Source organism: Anser brachyrhynchus, assembly GCF_964034855.1.
Source record: "Anser brachyrhynchus genome assembly, chromosome: 17".
Classification (NCBI taxonomy): Eukaryota; Metazoa; Chordata; class Aves; order Anseriformes; family Anatidae; genus Anser; species Anser brachyrhynchus.
Window position 1 is genome coordinate 13503703 of NC_137710.1, and position 16530 is coordinate 13520232.

Below are 16530 nucleotides of genomic sequence, written 5' to 3' on the forward strand. Positions count from 1 at the left end.
TGCGCCGTGGGGGCCGCCCGTCCCTACCCGGGGCTCAGCGGGGGTCCAGGGCTCGCAGGAGTGCTTTGGGCTGTCTGCATCGTACTAACGGGGCCGGCCGGGCAGGGGGGAGGATTGCTGGGGGTGGCGCTGCCGCCGCCGCCATGGCTGTGGGAATGGCGGTGGGAATGCCGCTGCTGTGGCTGTGGTAATATCTGAGGTAGCGCCGCCATGGCTGCGGTAATACCCGAGGGAATGCCGCTGCCGTGGCTCTGGTAATGCCTGAGGTAACACCACCTCCATGGCTCTGGTAATGCCTGAGGGAATGCCACCACCATGTCTCTGGTAAAACACTGCTACCAGCATGGCTCTGATAATACCCGAGGGAATGCTGCCAGCACATACATCGTGGTACTCGAGGTAACCCCATCTCCGTGGCTGCAGTAACGCCTGAGGGAATGCCACTGCCATGGCTTTGGTAATACCTGAGCTAACACCGCCTCCATGGCTCTGGTAATGCCTGAGGGAATGCCACTGCCATGGCTCTGGTTATACCTGAGGTAACACTGCCACCAGCATGGCCCAGATAATACCTGAGGAATTGCTGCCAGCACATGCATGGTGGTACCTGAGGTAACACCATCTCCATGGCTGCAGTAATACCTGAGGGAATGCCACCGCCATGGCTGTTGTAATCATAGAATCATTAAGGTTGGAAAAGACCCCCGAGATCATCTGGTCCAACCATCCCCCTACCACCAATATCACCCACTAAACCATGTCCCTAAAATACCGAGGGAATGCTGCCACCAGGTATGAGGTAATACCTGAGGTAGAGCCGCCTCCCATGGCTGCGGTAATACCTGAGGTGACACTGCCACTGCCATGTCCGAGGTAACTCTGCTGCTGCCGTGGTTGTGGTAACACCGCCACAGGGACGGACTGAGGTCTGCTGCTGTGGCTGGTATAACGACCTGGCGATGTCTAACACATCGTATCTGCCATCACATCTGAGGTAACACCACCGCCACGTCTGAGGCAGCACCGCGGCGGTCTCTGAAGTAACTGGTGATGTCCAAGGTAACGCTGCTGCTGCACCTGAGGTGTTGCTGCAGCACTGCCTGGGGTAAAACTGCTGAACACTCCTATCTGCCCTGCAGACAGCATGCAAACAGCCCTCCTTGCTCGGCTATGCTGTTTCCCAAGAGGACATGGTATAAGTGATGTGAAACATGTAATGCTGTGAAGTCGAACAACCTTACAAGAAAGTGTTTGTGTCTTGCAGATAAGTAGATATCGCCGATTGACGCTACCGTCCTATTTATAGTGCTCTGACATTATGCAGGTGGCGGAAAGGAGCAAGGCCAAGTTATCAGAAGAGGCCTTTGAGCATTAAAAACCCACAGATAAGAGAAGAACGAGGTCTGCTGTATTTTAGGTCACTTTTTTATTTTGACTGTAATGCAAACAGGCATAAGTATTCCATAAAATCAGAAGATCGGAACTATACAGAAAGAGGTGCATGCTTTAGAACAATGTGGATATCTTGCAAACAGAGCCAGAGTCAGTCCGAGAGAGGGGGCTGGAGTACATTGTATGAATGGCAGAGATTTTAGCAGCATTGAGAGCTCAGAGGTAGGGGAAAACCATGTTTCTGACCGCTTAAAGCACTGGTATGATCAAACACAACACCGGCTCATCCCTGCTCGCACTGTCCCCACCCCTTCACTCCTCAGAAGAAACCTACCTTAGAATCACATGAGAAGCACATTTACAAAATAAACACCCCCCTCCACAAATACCTGTCTTATGGGATGCGAAGTGAGAGTAAAGTCAGTGTGCCAGTCTTAAATCATGGCATCATTTTACAAACCAAATGAAGGCACGGTGACATGAGGAGGTGCTCAGGGGAGGGAAGAAGGAGCAGGAGTACCAGAGAGTAAAGAGAAATTGGAGTCCCATCTAACAGAGCAGAATTTACCCACATCTGAAGAGTTTAGAAAACCTCTGCAATGGAAATCTTGGGAGTTGCCTGTCCCAAAGCTCCTACCTTCACAGAGTGGTCTCCTTTCTCAGCTTGGAACCACTGCTCTTCATGAAAAAGGCCACCAGAAAACAAAAACAAAACCAAACCAAAACAAAAAACCACTAAAAACAAACAGACAAAACAAAACAAACAAACGAACCACAAACCAACCTTTGATGCTTAGGCTTTTCAAAGGTGCCTAAGGAAATCAAGGGAATAAATCCCTGTTCCTATTACAAAAATTAATTGGCACTGAATATCAAATTCCCCGGGTGGCTGGCAGAACTCATGTTTCTAACTACATGCAATCTAAAAAGCAATGAGTCCTGGCTGAAAGTCATCTCACTCTGTTCATCTACCGCCTGGGGAATTGTGTACAATCTAGAAGAACTTGGGATGTTGCTACAGACTAAGGAACCTATTCTCAAGCTCTTTTTAGTGTATAGATCCCAGGGTTTCTGAAGGCATCTCAAGGCAGCAGAGCACATTTAACCTTGGGAATTCTGGACATACACCTGTTTTGTAGAATTCTAGCAAAGCAGACATCTTGCATTGAATTTCATTGGCTTCAAAGCCATCACTTCAATGCTGGACATGGGGAGATTCTGAAACATCTTCTATTTCCGGACATCGTGTTGAGTACTGTAAAGTATATCTTCTTAAGACATGATTCCATACCATGATCACAGAAGAGAGAAATAAAAAACAGGGTTGTCAGCAAGTAGCACTAATGCCACTTGTTGGAGCTGAATATGTATTAAGGCAGTTTTGTTGCCTGTGGAAAATTACAAAATCTCCATTAGCAATTATTGTGGGGACAAAATACTCAATTTCGTCCAAAAAAAATTGATTTACATTCTTTTGCTTTCCCCACTCAAAGCCAACGTGCAAAAACAAAGCAACAAAAAGAAGCCCCAAAATCAGCTGGTCTTTTAGGTTGACTTTTTAAGTATCTCATCTTTTTATTTTTGGCGTACTAAGAATGCCCCCAGAAGAAAAATACTCTGTCCAGCATTATGCACTAGCAGATTTCTGAACCAGCCCTATGGAGAGCCGTGTCCAAATACTGCAGTCAGGCCATGCAGAAGAATACCTGCGGCTCAGCTCCGTGCTACACTCCTCAGCCTCAGAAATACTTCCGCAAGCCTTGGCTCCTGCAGGTCCCAGAGAAACCCCCGGCACCTTTCCCACTTCCCTGCCCTGGTAATGAAGAGTGGCTGCAAAGCCTTGGCCTGCCAGCTCCTGTTAAATGAGAGATGCTGAGGGCAAGGCTCACACATCCGATTTTCTTGCTTTTGAAGTGTTTCCTCCCTCCTTCCATCCTGAAATCTGGCCAGGTAGGTACATGAATGAGTAGGCAGGAAAACAGCAGCCCTCGCAGTGAGGTGCTCTCACTGGTAAACAAGCCGCGGCTGCTCAGCTATGAACTCTCAGTCTGGTTTTGTTGTTGGTGGTGGTTTTTCCCCCTATCGTTCCGATGGCTCAAAGTTCCATCACAGCCTTCACTGGCAACATCTGTAGGGGTGGAAGCCAAGACTTTCCAGTCTGCTTTATTCCTGACACAGCAGGAAAAAGGTAAGACTGCATTACAGTGCTTAAATATTTCATGAGTTGCCCTTGTAGCCATGCCAAAATCAAGCCAATTTCAACCTCTCGTAAGATCTATTTTACTTCTGGAACCAAGTGCTTTAAAGCAGCAATCTCATTAGCTTTCTCCAGCTCCCCTGAATTCCTATTAAATACACATGGCCATATGGAAGAAGCTAGAGCTCAGATCTCCCCGTCAAGGGTAGATTTCAAATGGAGTACTAGAGTCATGCATTGCAGGCAAGTGCAAGTGCAGATCGACACACGCGAAAATACTGCTGTCATGAAATTGCTGCTGCTGCTGCTGCTGCTGTGAAAGCCTTATCCTGCAAGCTGCTGGACATCCCCAGCGCCACAGAAAGCCGGTGGTTGTGGAGGGCATTTTGTACCTGGGAGGACTCAGACGCTGGGCTAACTTTGTCCAAGTTTGGGAATACAGTTTTCAAGAGCATTCAGCTCTGGCCAAATTCTGCTCCTCCCATTATAGCAGGGGAAATTGTTCTAACAAAAGACAGAGCAACAGCAAAGTTGAATGGTCCTGAAAGTGTGTCTCCATCTGTTCTGTAAAGGGACTGCGCTCCCCTCTGGAACTATCAAAGCAATTGCAAAGTTATCAGAGCAATTCTGAAGCCAAGAACTGGTCCCCGGTGAAGGCAGGAACAAAATTTAGTTTTGAGCATAAAATTTTCCTTCCAAAAATGCTAGGAACTCTCTGCAGCTTCCCGGTAGGTATAAATCAGAGGACTGTAATGGCTTCAGTGATAGCGTGCTGGGAGGCAGCAGCTTTGGCTCGGGCTTGGTGCAGGTCCCCACGGCTGCAGCACAAACACAGCCCCCCAAACAGCTTAATAAAAAGGCGGCTTCCAGCCCGTGGCAGGTTCGCAGAGCGGCGTGTCTGCAGAAGGTGGTGTCCAGTCTGCACCCACACCTAACCCCGCAACGCCTCCGAACCTCTGCAAAGCCTCAGCAGCAGCAGGTTAATTGCAGAGCACAGCTGAGCAGGGCTGTAAGCTTGCTCTCAGTTATCCCAGGGGAAATTTGCATGCTGAGAACATCACTTGTGAAATGAATTCATCTGTTCCTCTCAGCGACCAGTCTCTGTGTGCTCAGAGCAGATCTGGAGAGAGCAGGAACCAGAGGGCACCCCCAGGGTCTCTTCCCAGCACAAGGCACTGCAAGTCCATCGCCACCCCCAGGTCCTGCCCTGGCCCAGCAGCTCCCTGCACCTCTCGGGCACAAAGGCAGGGCTGAGACGGAGGAGACATCTCCAGAGGGATGTGGTGGAGGGAGCCCGGGGCAGGCGAGAGGCATCGCATGCCAACAAAGGAACCAGCAGAGCGCTCACAGCTGGACTGGACACAGGTTCATGCGGCTCCTGCCTCATCTCATCTCTTCTGCATAGGTGCAGTCATGTTTGCTCAGGACACAGCTGTGAATTTCCCAGTCCTGCACGGACACATTGGCTCAGGCTGCTCGGAGCATGGGCCATGTCCCGTGCCCACCACTGGGGACTTGCAGGCACAGGACGGGGCAGGGAGCGTGGCTGCCCAAACTCAAACCCCGTTTCTCTGGCCAGCGTGGCTGCAGCTGGCTCGGTTCCTCCAGCGCAATGAGCTCAGGTCTACCCAGCAATGATCGTGGAGGTGTTGTCTTTGCAAGTCTGTTCCTGGTGGGAGAAGTCTCATTATTTTCCCGCTGTCTCTCATAGATAGCAATAGAAAGAAGAACAGCAAACTCCCAAGCAGTCCTTCTGGGGAGATGAAACCTTTGAAGTCATCAACAACACAGGCAGCAGGTACCCTTGCACTGAATGAACAACTTATTTTCCCCTGCTAGTGGACACAGCAGGTTGGGAAAACAAAGAACTGTTTCCCACGAGTTTTCAAGTTCGTACACAGCTTTCTGTGGACATTGGAAAAAACTTACAAATTAAAATCTTTGAGAGAAAAAAAAACCTCACTTCGTAGCATCTTGAAAATCCACTCTCCTGTTTGGACAAGAGCCTCTTTGTGTTTAATCCTTGGGGAGCGAAAAGGAGCTGAGCTGCTGCAGGAGGGGCAGTGGTGGTGGACGTCGTCCAGGAGAGGGACTGGGGCACTGGGGCAGGACTGGTGTCCTTCAGGTCCTGGATTCCCTTGCTGCAGGAGCCGCATGGGGCCATGCAGGAGCCTGGGCAGGCAGCAAGCACCCATGGGTGATGGATTCACAAGCTGAGTGTGCAAGGGGCTCAATCCCTCCAGGCGTGACGCCCCCAGGCAGCTCTGGGCACCAGTCCACGGCAGAGCCCACCCCGCTCTCTGCCGTTTATGCATGCCCGAGATATTGTGGCTGCAGCCGCGCGTCAGACATGTCACACCGAGACGAGCAGAGTCTAGACAACGGGTGGACGAGCCACATTTGCGGAATGATAAAGCAGATCCGCAAGTTTATTTCCCCCTTCGCCCTGGGAGAAAATTAAGCTCGAGGGGAGTGCGAAGCCCCTGCGGGTTAGGGGGAGGAAGGGGGAGTTAAGACGTCTGAGACTGACTCAACAAAAACCAATCAAAACTCCCAGTAGCGTGGCTTGCGAGGAGCGAATGGTCCTACTGAGACAGAGGGAGCAGGGCGGCAGCTCGGAGCCCTGGGGACGTACAACCTCATGGCCCTTCGTGGCAGTGACGGTGGTCCTTCTGCAGGGCATTTCCCTCCCAAAGGGCTCTAAGGGACTCACCTACCCCACGCTGGCTGAGCTCCAGCCAGCTGTGGCCGTCTGCCCCATCGGACGTCCCACCGAAGGCAAGGCGCACAGCTGTGTGCTGCCCTGGGTTTCCACAGGCATCTCGGGTGGAAGCGGGGAGGTGGAGACGGCAGGCTTTGGGGCGCGGGAAGAGCATGCCAATTCATCTCAGGCACAGACTGCAGCAGCAAAAGGACTTCGACGTGAGATGTTACAGTAATACAGGCAGAAGGCAGGACAGGAAAAACCTAATTGCCAGCAACGCAGGATGAGCTAGAAAGAGGACGAAGACAAGGACGTTTCTTTGGGCACTCACTCTTTTTCAGGCTGCGTTGCTACTTCTACTAACAAAAGGAGCAGAGCACGACGTCTAGAGCCAGAATCATTTTTCCCAAAAGGCGGGGATGAGACATGAATTTGGTCTTCAGTTCTGTTTTTGCAGCTACAGGGCTGGGGGTTAGGGCCAGGCTTGCTGTACGTACACAAGTCCAGGGCCAGGAATTTAGTTCCCAGCAGCAGGACCTCTGCCCAAATTCACACACCCCAGCACCAAAGGGACCCAGCTCTGCCCCACTGCCTGCCCTGGGGCTGGGGCACAACCCCCAGAGGAGGTCTGGGGGGTGCCCTTTGTCCCATCCTGTCCAGCTTTCGTGTCCCCATCAGGAAGAGTCCCCAGGGGGTGACACAGACCCAGCCTTGCACCTTGCTACAGACCCAGCCCTGCCAGCTCTACGAGCTCGGCTCTGGCCACACCGTGGCAGCATTCATTCGCGTTTCGTGCCCTGCTAAGTGCTCTGCTGGGAGCAGCAAAACCGAGACCTTGATCTTGAATTCTCCAGCGCTTGGTGGCCTTTACCTCTGGGATCTTGGGCTGCAGGGAGTTGAGCACCCAGGGAGTTGAGCCTGATGAAGACGGTGACAGCACGAGGAGAAAGGGCTGAGCGTGTGACATCTGCGCTGCCAGGGGAGCCAGCGCACCTTGCACCGCAGGCTGGGGGAGCAGCAAACCTCCTGCAGCTGCTTTTTGTTCCGGATTCGTATCGGGGCAGCTAATCCTAGCCCTCTGACTGCAAAGCTCACCGCTACAGCTCCCGGACAAACCCTCTGCTGTCGCCGGTGCAGGTGCTTTGCTGCATGCCAGCGCACAGTGCAGCAGAGGGAGGACGGCAGGGGGACATCAGCTCCAAGCTCCAGCCCCGTGTCCCTGCTTCCAACAGGGGCTGCAGCCGTGCCCTGCCACCAGGACTGCCCTCGCCCTGCAGTGAAGGAGGCCAGACCTTCCTGAGGGGGAGGAAGGGAGGAGAGGGAGGAAGGACGCACAAGGTCGCGTGCGCTTTACCTTGCAGACAGCTTTCCTCTGCTAAGGGGGCTGATATCTCCCCGCGACGGTGTTAACAGATTGCTCATGGGGCCAGGCTTTTGCAGCCAGGCTGAGGTGTGAGCGTGGCGGGACCCAGAGTCACGCAGCAGCTTTGCAGCTGCTCTCACCTCCCTTCTCACACGAGACATCCCGGCAGAGACAGCTCGTGCTGCTGGGACAGAGCCTGCGAGAGGGGACCGGCTTTGCCACCGAGGTGCCACGTGTTTCTTTTGGAAGGCAGGTTGCTCCCAGCTGGCACTTTCTGCTCCCGAAGCCACGGGTGGGGTTGGGGTCTGCTGTCCCAGAACTGCTCGTGAGACTGCACTAAGGTGGAACCGATGCTCTCCAGGCTTTCAAGACCCCTCAGTCGGGCGATGGGAGCCTCTGTAGCCCTCCGAGCGCTGCCTTCCCGAGAGGTTTCATCACCGGGAGGTGCCTCCTGCACCCGGGGTTGGAGCTGCTTCTCTCCCAGCCTGGTGGCTTTCCAGTCTCACCTGGGAGAGGGTTCAAGCGTTCACAGCGTGCAAAGCTCTAGGATGCAGCCAGTCCCTGAACCTCTCCCCCCAGCGTCACGGCAGCAGGTCACGCATCTCCTGCAAAGCCTCTCAGAGGACAGCCTGGCCAAGCAGCAGTCATTGCCGTGAGTCTCTCCCCAGCACAGACATCACAGCCTGTGTGTTCGGTGCTTGCTCCTCTGCGGGAGGGCTTTCATGCCAGCAGAAGTGGGGATTGAGCAAAAGGAGAGACTGATTGGGAGCAGAGGAGGAGGCAAACATAGCACAGGGTGCATTTAGGAGGGACCATGACACATGAATCGGAGACGTCCCACCCTTTGGATCAACACAGACACGTTTGCACCCAGGCTGCTCGGGGATGAACGAAGTCCACAGGCACAAGGACATGGCACATTGACTGCCCCCAGCCTTGGGCGTGTGCCCAGGCATGGACAAGTCAAAAAAAAAAAAAAAAAGGCAAAGAAAGTGCAAGGATTCAGCCAAGGCCCAAGCTGGGGAAAGTGGGGCTGAGGGAATGACCCCAGCTCCGGTCAAGCAACAAGGCCCAGCCATCGCCCATCCCCAGCCACCTCTGCTTGCCCCCAAAACACAAAACGCAGATGGTCACAAAGGTGGTGGTTTCATGCAGCTGCAAAATGCCCTCAGGAGAGGATGGGGAAAGGGGAAGTTCTGTTAAGAGCCACTGCGGATTATAAAGCCATCATACTTCAGTGGGAGAATCCAGGGAAGGGGGTGAAAAGAAACCGCCACAGGACAAGAGAGAGAGCAAGAGAAAGAGGAAGAAAAGGCAATAAAAATCATCATCATCATCATCATCATCAGGACACAACAACAGGACGAGAGACAGAGCGCTTTCCATGGGCAGTTCCCCGCGGAAAAGGAGCCACCGTGTCCATGAAATACAAAACCCAGAGCCCTCCGGCGGGAGGGGGCAGCAGGTGCTGGGACTGCTTGGGTATCCCTTGGGGCGAAGGGTCCGGTTAGGAGCAGAAAACCCTGCAAGGGAAAGGGCAGAAAGGCCAGCCTCAGAGGGAGCGGTGAGCAGCGTCCAGCACCCCTGCTAATTAACACGGCTCTAACGAGGGGGGTGGAGGATGGGGGGAGCTGATGCAGAGCAAAGCCAGGCCGGAGCTTTGTCCTCTGCCGCGAGGAGGGCAGGGTGGGATCTTCGGGTGTGTTTTTGGGAAGCAGACTTGTGCTCTCCCGTGTACCCCCTGCAGAGCACCAGGCAATACAGCAGGGGAAAGGCAGGGGTGACCCCCGGACAGGTTACTGTTAATAGGAACACACAGGGCTGCGGTGAGCTGGCAGGTGGGTGCCCATTATCCCGACCTGGAAATGGGAAAATGAGGCTCTTCCTCCACAGTGCAACCCCCTGAGCGTGTGCTGTGTTGGAGGAAAATTCCTACTAAACCCCACAGAGGTTGGGAAATCGGCTGTGGGTCAGCCAGCACCACGGGACACAGCCAGGAGCGCGGGGACAGGGTTGCACCGCGTGCCACCAAGGGCCAGGACAAAGAGAGATCCATGCCCATCCCTCATCCTAAATAACCAAGGGAAAAATCCCCCCAGGACAGAACAGAGTACATGGCAGGACATGACGGAGCAGAAAAACCCCATTCAATATTTTTACTTCTTTTGCTTGTTTTCACAGCAGTGGACAGACAAAAGAGCCTTCGGATCATTCTCCCCTGGATGGACAGTAGCCCAGAGACCCCCCTGCTGTGGTTCCCTGCTGCCTGCATCCCCCAAGCCAACCAGGAGCCCGGCAGCCAGAAGGAGCTGGGGGCAGCCACCCCTCACCTCGGGTCCCCCAAAACCCTCCAGCCTGTCACTTGTGGGCAGGGCGGCGAAGGGTTTGGGTTCGCATCTGCATTTGGATGGGATTGTCAGGTCTGAGCACGTCACTGTGACGGGTGCAATAGCCCGGGAAGGCCAGGGGGACTTGTCCTGGTGAGGTGACAGCTATTTCAGTGAGCCTGCCGTGCAGCAGCCTCCGCTCCCCGTGCAAAAATTAAATGCCTTTTCCAGCCGCTGCTATAAGAAGGGCCAAGATGTGCAGAAGTTAAAGCTCCCTTCCCCATCCCGCAGCCCACGCACTGGGGGGACACGAGCAGGGGTTAAAATAAACATGTCAACTCACTCATCTGTATCTTTTTTGCTCTCCTCAATGAATGCAATAGACTCGGATCTAAGGCGGTTAGTCACTTCGTACGTGCGCAGGGTGACTCCAAAAATATCCTCGTGGTACCGGCTGTCATCCTGGAAGCGAGGATGGGAGAAGGATGGGGGGAAAAGCGGAGGGTTTGCAGACTGTGGTGCTCCTGTGGCACCTGCAGTGCCGTGGGCAGGTACCAAACACACACCGAGAGATGAGCTGATGGGACAGGGGGGCAGAGACAAGCTGGGAGGTGAAACAACCTTCCCAAGGTCACGCTGGGGCAGTGGTGGGGCTGCTCGGGGCGTTGGACCTCCTCGGCTGGGTAACTCTTGGGCCACGTGGCCTTCAGGGACAAATAGCTCGAGGCCAGCCCATGTGTGAGGGCTTTGGCTTGCAAAGGAGCCAAAAAAGTAGTCGTGGGCTCCCTGGGTGTGTGGTTCAGAAGGGGTAGTCCCATAGGAACTGGGCTGAGGTGTCCTCCTGGGCAGAAGGTCCCGAGCTGATCTCACTTCTGCTTCAGCTGCCTGGGGCAGCACCCAGACAGGCAACAGAGATTTTGGGAGGGGCACCCACAACCCCCCCCGCTATCTCACTGCAGTGACAGAATGGCAGTGGGGACTTGGCGAGGCAAACGAGCCCTGCCTGGGCTACCAAGGGTGCCCCCAAAAGTCCTCACCCCAGGTCTTCGCACAACCCCAGAGCTTCTGCAATGCAGGACAACTTCCACCACATCCCCAAAGCTTGGGCAGCCCTCGCCCAGGTGCGATCAGCGTGGGTGGGAGCCGCAGCCCCCCCCGGCACCCATCTCCTCGGTGCTGCCCCTCGTGCAGGAGGAGGCACCAGGTGCAGCACCCGCAGCAGGAGCGGGCACGGCCGCCACTCACCCGCAGCTTGCTGATGAAGGCGCCCGCCTCCTCCACCGACAGCTGGCCCTGCTGCCTCACGATGCGCTGAACGGTCTTGAGGACGTCCCCGGCCATGGTGACGTCCCCGCAGACGTAGATGTGGCCTCCCTGCTCCTTCAGTGCTTTGTACACGGTTTGGGCCAGCTGCTCCTGCAACACGTCCTGCACGTATTTCTGGGGGGAGGAGGAGGAGGAGGAGGAGGGAGGTGAGGTTAATTACAGCTTCGCAGCACCATCCACCTGCATGCTGTGGACAGCTTTGGGGGCACCAGCTGCCTCCAGTGACACCACCACCTCCTGGGGGGGGAAACACATTGCTGCACCACCCACAGTGATGGGAAAGACTTGGGGCCAGCAGCAAAGCTTCATTTGGCTCCTGTTTGTGCTGCTTCTGGACCACCCTGCCTGGTGACATCCTCCCAGCCCACCTGCTGCCCTCGGCACGGGGCTGAATCCCCCCAGGATCCCCCCCAGCATCCCCAGCCGGGCTCGGAGCAGCGCCCACCTTTGGTTTGTCCGGCTCCCGGGAGTAGGCTGTGTACAGCTCTCTGAAGACACCTTGGGTTTTGGCAAAAAGCGTCTCCTCTTTGTAAATGTGGTCGATCCTGGACTGTCGGCACCCAAACACCAGGACCATAGGACAAGGCTTCAGGCCTGGGGGAGAGATGGGGGGAGCTGTCAGCCCAGGACCCACCGTGCCCCCCTCCCGTCCCTGCTGGCAGCCTGTGCCAGGAGCCTATCCTGGCCAAACGGGCAGGGGGAACACCAGCAAGGAGGAGGTGCTGAGCCAGCATTTGGGTCTGGGGTCACCTGGGAGGGGCATGAGATTTTGGAGAAAAAAATAAATAAATTTACATTTTTCACTGCTCATGTAGGGAAAAAATATTTTACATAAATTTACGTAAGTTACAATTTTACATAAAATATCCTTTAAAAAAAAAAAAAAGCAACCCCAGCACTATAGTTATACCACAAAATCTTATAATTTTACAGGGAGATTTTCATGGAGTTTGGGCTGAAGATCAGCCCCTTCGAGGAGGTCTTTGCTCCCGCTGGGGCAGCCGAGAAGGAGGCTGAGCCCCCCCCCCCCCCCCCCCCCGGCACCATCCCAGGGCCCCCGGGTGCTGCTGGAGCTGAGACCCAGGAGGAGCAGCCCGGACCCACCTTTGTGCTGGATTTCAAAAAGCCGCTGCTGCCAGAAGCTCCGGAACGGGGCGATGCCGGTGCCGGGGCCGATGAGGATGCAGGGCACCTGGGGGTCCTGGGGCAGGTGGAAGCCGGGCGCGCTGCAGGTGGGGAAGACACCGGTTAAAGCCAGGCACAATGCTCCCTCCCTCGCCTCTGCCCACAGCAAGCTGAGACACCGCCCAGGGAAGCAGGGTAGAAAAAGAGGTGAAATCCCCCCAAAACAACATTTTAGCACAGAAGAGAGGACCCGAGAGGGATTCGTGTGTTCACAAAGCCAGCCTTGTTTTCTCTTCACCCTTGGTGCTGTGCAAAGAAGGACCGAGGGGAAAGGGCTCATCCTGCAAGGGGCTCTCCCCATCCTCACGGCTCACCCCTCATGGGCCACTCACCCCCTCACGAAGCAGGGCACTACTTCGTCGGTCTGTATGCGGTTGAGCCAAGAGGAGCAGACTCCGTGGTGGATCGGGCCTTCTCCATCTAGGAGGGAAGGCGAAGGTGTGTGCTTGCCATGCCAGCCAGCTCCTCCAGTTGCTCTCCTTCCTGAAACCCTGCCTGCTATATCCCCACCCGCACCCCTCACCGAGACCCGCGGTCTGCCAGCATCTCTGCCTCCATCCCTGTGATCCTGGCAGGAGTTTGGCACTTGGGTCCCTCCGTGGGGCTACCCAACCGCCCACAGCACCAGCCCTGGGGGTGCTGGGTCTCTGTGATACTTGGGAAGCCCAAGTGCTCTTCCCCTGCTCCCCAACCCAAGCCGGTCTCCAAAGCCCCCTGCATCAGCACGGTACCTCTCGTTCTGTACGAGACCACCGCCACGGTGAGGTGCACCTCGCCTGGGTACATCTCCGGGGAGGAGCTGATGGAGTAGTAGCGGGGCTGGAGCAGGGGGAGCTGCGTGAGCAGCAGCGTGGAGGGCATCTGCACCGAGGGGAACTCCTCCAGCACCTCCACAATGGTGGGGTTCTTGGACCACTTCCACTCCTCGTACTCCTGCAAGCCCTGCAGGGGGGGGAAAAAGGGGGGAGAGAGATGCAGCATCAGCCTCTTCCGAGCCGGGTGCCTCTACCAATATCCCACGGGGTCTGCGGCAAAGCTGGGGTGGCTGGCCGCGGAGGAAGGCAGGAGAAGCCCTGCTGTAACCAGTACAGACCCAGCCAAACCACAGTATGTGCAGCACGCGATGAAAATGTCCTGTTTGTCCCCAGGGTCCTGAGGAACTTGGGGCTCAGTCACAGCGTTCAGTGATAAAACGTCTGGCTTCAGCACCTGTTTCTGCTACAATTCCCTATCTGGCTTCAGGCCACTTGGTTTCAAACCCTTCACTTGTGCTGGGGAGTTGAGGTTATACCCAGAAAGTTATTTTATCTGGAGTCAAAGGACTGGGCTACTAAACAGAGTGAATGGTCTTGGGAGAAGGAGCCACGTGGAAGCGATGCTGAAGGGGAGGGTCTGCACCCGGGGGCATGCCACGAATTATTTCTGGGCTCACAAGGAGCCACTGGAGGGAATCCTGTTCTCACCTCTGGAAGGAGAATCGATGGCAATGGCCTTTCTGGTCTGCCACGTGTAAAGGAGGAGGAAAAAAAACGCCCCTACAAGTCCCTGCTAATGGCATTTAAGGCTTTACCTTGCTGAGGACCTGCAGACGTTTCTTCTCCTTGTCACTGGTGGCCAACAAAGCAAACTGCTGCAGCAGCAGGGGGGTGGGAGGTGTGGTGATGTCCAGATAGTACTTAAAGGCCTGGAAGATGGTGCACGGTGGGACACGGTTCTCATCCGTCCAGTTACTGATGACACCTGCCGGGAGGGAATCCAGCACAGCCAGGGGATCAGCTGAGTGTAAGTGCCAAAGGGGACACATCCTTGCTTCCACCCCCCCGCTGAGCTCTGAGACAGCGATGAAGAGCCAGAAGGAGATCTAAATAAGAGATCTTTATGCTACAAGTGAGATGCTGTGTGATGAGCACGTATATGGAGACTGATACTCCACCACCCTCAGCTTCGGTCACTGAGTTTAGGTGGTTTTCTACCTCCTCTCAAACCATGCATTAGGGCATTGGACTCATCCCCAAAATATAACGCTGGAATGGACCATCAAGATCCCTTAACTCCTCTCCAATCCCAGACCTTGCTCACTCCATAAGAACATAAATATCTTTAGTTTGTCTGAAGAGCAAGGAAGAGCTCAGCCTCCCAGTGCAGGTGAGCCACGGCTCTGGGCAGCAGGAGGTGAAAGGAGGTGCTCCCAGTCCAGACAACTGCACCAGTGGGATGGGGAACAATTTCTCCTGGAGGCCACTGACCCCCTTGGGAGCTACGAGGACCACTTGTAGGGTGGCCCTGCTTACCCAGAGCTGTGTTCCTCTCCTCCAGGATCTCCACCTTCACCAGCTGGTTGGCCGGGGGAGCATCTTCAAGCCTGTCGATCAGGGCATTGACCAAGCCTTCGTGGTTCCCTGGAAAGACGCCCAGGTGGTCCCCAGGCAGGTACTGCAGCTCCTGGTGCCCGTTGGTGTGCAGGCGCAGGAAAATGGTCGAGCGACTGCAGGGAGACAAAGCAGGACATGTTTTGGGGACATCCTTCAGGGAGCTGCGGAGCTCTGCTCTCGAGAGATGCTGGTGGCAAATCCAAACCCTGGTGTCCTGCTGAGCTTGTCCCCAAAGTCACAGCAGGGAGCTGGAAAGGACATGGCAGCGCCCACCTCCCCCTGCCACTGACTTACCCTCAGGGGCTTTCTAAAAGGGAGCAACAATTTAGCTTCTTGCTTCCACAACTTCATCCTTCCTGGGAATTAGCCCAATAAGTACAGCAAACCTTCCTCCCACCCTTCTGGAGGCTACACCACGGCCGAGGTCTCATGGGACAGGAAGGCAGGAAAACCCTTCGCCAGGCTCACAAGACTCTTGACATCGGCCGTGGTTTGCACAAACGTGGTATGCATGGGACATTCGGGGTCACAGACACGTGCAGCACCACGTGTACAGGTGCTTGGGTGCCCCGTGTGCGTGCTTGGCTCTGCATGCCCCAGGATGTCCACGTCTCCTACCTGGACTTGGGGCTCTGCAGGTTCTGGCGTGTGATCAGCCGGGCTGCGTAGACACGTTTTTTGTGGATGCTGTACAGTCCTGCAGAGGAGAAGCGCCCGTGAAGCAATGCAGCAGAGCGTGGCCAAGGCAAGCCTGTTGGATTGGGAGCCACAGGGGGGGAACCAAGCACGGGACCCTTCCTCTAAGGACTGAGGAGGGCTCAGAAACCACCCACAGGAGGTGCGGGGACGTGCCCTTGTGCCGCGGGGCCAAGGCAGTGCGGCAGACCGTCCGCTGCGGGAGCGGTGCCGAGGGGCCAGGTGTCGGGGGGCTGGACCTGCTGTTGCACCGCGACGCTCGGCGGAGCGGCATTTGGACAGGGCGAGCTTGGAAAGCTCCCAGGTTTCCAGCTCTCCGCTTCAAAAAAAAAAAAAAAAAGGGGTCAGGAGGAAGGGAGAGCAGCTCGGATCCCAATATCTCTGCTGCAGATACAGGCAGGGACCTGACAGAAGGGCCTGAGACCCACCCAAATTCCCCCTCGGGCATGTGGTGGGGGGCAAAGGCAAGATTGAAATGCTGGGGATTTGATACAGAAGGATGGGGAATAAGCACGGAGGTCTGGCCCCTTTCCCCCCACTGTGTCTTCTTCTCCTCCACCTGCCCCTGAGCCCTCCGGGGCGGCCCCGTCTCTGCACCTTGTGTGAGCTCCGGCGCCTCAGCCACGTAGGTCAGCCGAAATTTGCTCCTCTTCCAGCTCCGGTCGTTGCTGATGAGGGAGTTGTTGGCCTTCTCGATGTTCACGTCGTCCCCCACGCAGAAGACATCGCACGCTGCCTGCAGCACGCACCGAGCTCTCAGGCAGCTCCCCGGCTTCTGCCATGTCCCACCCAGCCCCAAAGCCCCCCTTGTCCCCTAGAAAGCCCCAGTGGCCCTGGACTGTCCCAGGGACATATCTTGGGGTGCCCTCCCCATCTAGGTTTGGGGAACCTCCTTATTGAAAGCCAAGCTGTGACCGCTGGCTTTGCGGGCTCTGGCCCCGCGCCCTCGTCCCCCTGGAGCCCGAGGG

At 55.5% G+C, this 16530-nt stretch overlaps 1 protein-coding gene and 1 long non-coding RNA gene across 9 annotated transcripts in view; one reads left to right on the forward strand and one right to left on the reverse strand.

The window, feature by feature from the left end:
- The first annotated feature begins 34 nt into the window (after positions 1-34).
- Positions 35-2111, forward strand: LOC308179443. The gene is made up of 2 exons (XR_013940373.1): positions 35-266; positions 302-2111. It is a non-coding gene; the product is annotated as an uncharacterized lncRNA (long non-coding RNA).
- The window catches only part of NOS1 (nitric oxide synthase 1), a gene marked incomplete at its 3' end in the record, with an annotated part of 68509 nt that continues 53390 nt past the window's right edge, over positions 1412-16530 (reverse strand). For 4 of the 8 annotated variants that reach the window (XM_080559581.1, XM_080559579.1, XM_080559580.1 and 1 more), the window contains exons 19-27: positions 16160-16298; positions 15485-15563; positions 14786-14979; positions 14065-14234; positions 13226-13436; positions 12827-12914; positions 12414-12535; positions 11755-11903; positions 10482-11423 (exon numbers count right to left, since the gene is read on the reverse strand). In XM_080559581.1, the coding sequence (XP_080415707.1) occupies positions 10992-11423; positions 11755-11903; positions 12414-12535; positions 12827-12914; positions 13226-13436; positions 14065-14234; positions 14786-14979; positions 15485-15563; positions 16160-16298 (1584 nt within the window). Of the gene's footprint in view, positions 8889-9018; positions 9180-9635; positions 10221-10322; positions 10446-10481; positions 11424-11754; positions 11904-12413; positions 12536-12826; positions 12915-13225; positions 13437-14064; positions 14235-14785; positions 14980-15484; positions 15564-16159; positions 16299-16530 lie in introns of those variants that run through there. The other 4 variants (XM_080559584.1, XM_080559585.1, XM_080559583.1 and 1 more) reach the window with 4 other exon arrangements.